Raw genomic sequence first — 4,251 nt, 5'->3', positions numbered from 1 at the left:
AAAGCACAAACAAAAAAAATGAGTTAAAATTTTTTAAAAACAATAATTTTAACATCATTTTTTTTTGTTGTAAATTCTTGTTTTGCTTTTACAGAACTGACTGGTTTTTTCGAGAGTTTTATTTTTAATTTTATCAAGAGTTTAATAATTGGAAAAGGGGAAAAAGGATTAACAACTCTAACATTTTCTTGTTCACTAGGGACTATATATTGATGTTATTGCAAAATAATAGAAAATATACGAGAAATCTAAACAAAAAAACAAAACAAAAATGTAGTAAATTAAAAGTAAACAAAGTCGTCAACAGCAAATCGACACAATCGAGAATAAAAAAAAAACTATAAGCGAATTTAAGACGTAGCGGTTGTTGGTAGAACTCCGAGTTCAAATTGTAATTACATAGATTGTGAGAATGAAAACCAAAAAAAAAAAATAATAATAAAAGAAATGGTTTTATGAAATAAATACAAAACCAAAAATATTGTACATTCGATTGATTGTGTGTGGAATCAACTCTATATATATATTGATGTAATGTAAACAGGTCAGCTCTGTTTTTGCAATTTATATGTGGGCAAAAATGGTATGTAATAAGTCCATTTCCATTTGCGTAGGGCATTCATGCCATATGGAAAATCGTAGTCCGTGGCGGTGCCATCGTTGATATTATCATCGCCAAGTGGCATTTCATTTGCCCATTCGATGAGGCCACGCTCCGCAGGCGTTCCTGTTGATAAGTAATAATTGGTTATAAGAAAGAAAACCTTGTCGGAGTGCCTCTTACCTGGAATAATGTTGTCCAGCAGACATCCCAATAGGCCGCCCACCAATATGGTTGTACCCAACAGCACTGACAATGTGGAATCAACCGTTTCATTGCCCGTCTGAATGGCGCCCGGATGTTCTTGCATCCAGCGACACAAGACCATGGGAAAGAATATGGAGAGGCCGAGAATGTAGAGATTCCTGGCCGAACGCAAGTCCACATACTGCAGCGTGGAAAGACCAAAGGCAATAATCATGCCGAACATCACACAAAAGATTCCTCCCACCACCGAATCGGGAATGAGTATGAAAATGGCTCCAAATTTACCAATTACCCCTTGCAGGACCATTATCAATGCAGCCCATTGGATGACGCGTCGCGAGCCAATCTTGGTGACACCTATGGCACCCACATTCTCGCCAAATGTATTTGTGCCATTGCCAGCTCCCCAGAGACCAGCCAGCACAGTGCCCAATCCCTCGGTGCCGATGCCTCGGTTGATGGCATGAAGTGGTGGCGAATGGGCGCCTGCCATTTGCGAAACAGTCGGATAATAGCTAAGAGATTCCACTGTACAGGCCAATACACCGGCCAGCATGCCCAGAACGCCCGACAAAGTGACCGAAGGCCAACCGAACTGTCCCGGATACGGCACATAGAACCATTTGGCGCTTGTCAACACATTGAGGCGTACATCCGTTCGCGATGGATGCGAGGGTGGAAAGACATCGGTGGCTGTCAATATGCCGCACAAACCCCACATAATCATGATGGTCAACAGAACAGGAAATAGGCGAAACAACTGAAATTGCCGCACCTCTAGGCCGTGTCCTTTGCGATACGCGAATATGGGAACAGACACATTGGACATGATTTGCGAGAAAAGCGTCAGCATGGCAGTTGTCCTACAAAGAGAAAATCAATGTCGTTTTTATAACTTACAAATGTGACGAACTCCTCCTCTACTCACCCCACAGCAATGCCCCAGTGTTTGGAGGCAGTTCCCGCTGCATGCTCGAAAAGAGTTAATCCCACTAGTGAGACCGTTGGCACTATAGTCAAGGGTGTTACATATTTCAGTATCTTGCCCACTAGTCCAGTGTAACCCATTATAACCTGCACCATGGCCGACACGGCAATAGCTCCAGACAACTCTCGCATACGGACTTGCCACAATTCCTCTCTCTCCTCGGGACTCATTTCATCAATTATCGACTGGGCTGGACATTTCCACTGTGGCAAGGCGAGAATGGCCAATGTGGGCACCAAAAACGAAATAGTTCCACCCTGCACAATGGGCAAACGGACACCCCATGTGGCTTGAAAATAGGTCACTATGCCAGTGACAAATATCATTGTTGATATGATTATGCCACGATTGGCATCTTCATCCGACATGCATAGGGCGGGCGTCAAGATGAACGGAATAGACACAATTGCTCCAATCATTGTTAAATAGTGTTGAAAGGCCAACAAAATACTCAGATACCAAGGCGGATTATCATTGATGGCATACAACAATTGCGGCTTCTGTTTCTCGGGTTTTAATGGAGGAGACATAATCGTGGGTACATCGCCCACTGGAGACTCCCTGATGCCTAACTTGGCTACGTTCGGCTAAAAACAAAAACAAAAACATGAAAAAAATGAATATTTAAAATATTCTGTATATTGATGAGCAAATGCAACAAGGCAATTAAATAATACAGAAATTATAATTAACTCTATTTGTAATGGAAATTTTGATTCCAGATAAAACTATATATACCTATATATGCAGGTATACTCTATTTCGTGGTTTGTGCAATCGCACATTTTGTTTAAACAAATTTAAAACATTAAATAAGACCTTGGAGTAGATATTATGAACTCTCATTGAGTCATTGGTTTTTTAAGAGTATACAAATTGTCAACAACTCCCGATAAACTTAATTTTATTGGTTTGTGAGAGAATTACAATCTATTTCTAGCATTAATTTGCATAACTTTGTAGTTTAAATTATTCCCATGGGGCGGAGCTTTTTATATATTTTTTTTTTGTGTTTTTTGAATTGAATATTAATGTAATTGGAATTCCATTGACAACTTGTTGGCACTTGTTGGCAGCATCCATGATTAATTGAGCGTGAGTATTGGTCCATACATCGTTAAGGTATAAATTAATTCATAGCTAAACTGTTGGTTTAGTTAATAAATCACTATGTAGTTAAGTGCAAGCATTCCCAATTGACTTGACTAGCACAAAGATGTGACAAATTGCAATGGGCTATTGTAACAATTAGCAATGTTTAGTCCTATATTGTTAAAGTTAATTAGTATACAATTATTAAACTGTAAATATCATTGCAAACAAGGCAACAAAGTAAAATGTTGTACAAGATAAAACAAATGATGGCTATCTATATCAAAAAAAAAAAAATAAAAAGAAACCAATTAAAGAAATTCCACTGGGATATGACCCTTATATAAACGACATAAACAAAATACTTTTTATATATATATATATACAGGTAACACTCATACAACGCGGACAATGGGTTGCCATTGTAGGAGACTTCATACAAATTCAGGATTGGGTTCCGATCTTTCGAATAGCACTAAATCATATAGTAGTCTGATCCGAACAATTGTCAATTTAATTAGGTAATAAAAAGCTTTTTCTTAAAGTTCCATTTCAGTAGCTTTTCAATTTTATCACATTTTCGACCAATTTTATAAATGTGTTGTAAATTTGTATTGGACCACCGTGTTAAAGGAAATTTTCCGCATTTTTTAACCGCGCTATACGAGGGTTACCTGTATACTAAGCGAAATGCTTTACTTATTCTTAGCCAATTCACATTCACTTACGGAGCCATCACAGTCCTCAATGGTTACATTATTTAATTCCATGATCAGATCGGCTTTATAACCACTTAATGCACGCCATAAAACTTAACTAACGACGGGGAAAAAAAATAAAACGAAAAACAAAAAGAAAACAAATCCCTTAAGAACTCAGTGGGCAACCACTTGCCCCAACGGCTGTCGACTCAATGGCTTTGGGGCTATAGAAAGATTTATCACATAGCTGTCGAAATTCTCTCAATCGAATACAGTTAGATGGGGGTAAAAAGCGAGAGCAATGCTGCCTCACTGAAGAGCAATCAATAGACAGATTTAATTGAAAGAGTAATAGAAATATGCAGCTACTTGAGTTTGAGAAAGAAGAGCAATGAGAGATCAATCAAGTTAGAGAGTATAAATAATGCTTTAAGCACACATCATTCACTTTCCATCTCTAAATTCTAAGCATATTCTCTTCTTCTACATTTGACTACAATTAGAAGATAACAAACAGTTAAATATAGTTATCAAATTGCGACCCTATAAAAGTTTCAAAATAGCCATTATAAAGATATCGTACTATGATAAAGCATAGCATAATATCTCTTGAAGACGACAGCCACACATACATACATACACCCGCACCGGCGCCCCTGAAT

General features: G+C 38.1%; 1 protein-coding gene across 1 annotated transcript; it reads right to left on the bottom strand.

Annotated features, from left to right (window-relative positions):
* Nucleotides 1–433: 433 nt before the first annotated feature.
* On the bottom strand, nt 434–3,803 carry LOC6651098 (solute carrier family 23 member 1). Its single transcript, XM_015176779.3, has 4 exons — nt 3,617–3,803; nt 1,737–2,383; nt 785–1,671; nt 434–727 (listed from the first exon to the last, which is right to left on the bottom strand). Exons 1-4 carry the CDS (start codon nt 3,656–3,658, stop codon nt 546–548), a joined length of 1,758 nt encoding a protein of 585 aa, XP_015032265.2. The 5' UTR covers nt 3,659–3,803; the 3' UTR covers nt 434–545.
* Nucleotides 3,804–4,251: the final 448 nt, after the last annotated feature.

The sequence above is a fragment of the Drosophila willistoni genome, chromosome 3R, assembly GCF_018902025.1.
Source record: "Drosophila willistoni isolate 14030-0811.24 chromosome 3R, UCI_dwil_1.1, whole genome shotgun sequence".
Lineage (NCBI taxonomy): Eukaryota > Metazoa > Arthropoda > Insecta > Diptera > Drosophilidae > Drosophila > Drosophila willistoni.
This window is presented reverse-complemented; position numbering and strand designations above follow the sequence as displayed.

Excerpts from the sequence above, each read along its gene's own strand:
- LOC6651098 (XM_015176779.3), bottom strand. The coding sequence starts at position 3,658 with ATGGAATTAAATAATGTAACCATTGAGGACTGTGATGGCTCC. Across the intron at positions 1,672-1,736 it reads CACTGGGGCATTGCTGTGGG|GACAACTGCCATGCTGACGC; the intron begins GTGAGTAGAGGA and ends TTCTCTTTGTAG. Across the intron at positions 728-784 it reads GCTGGACAACATTATTCCAG|GAACGCCTGCGGAGCGTGGC; the intron begins GTAAGAGGCACT and ends ACTTATCAACAG.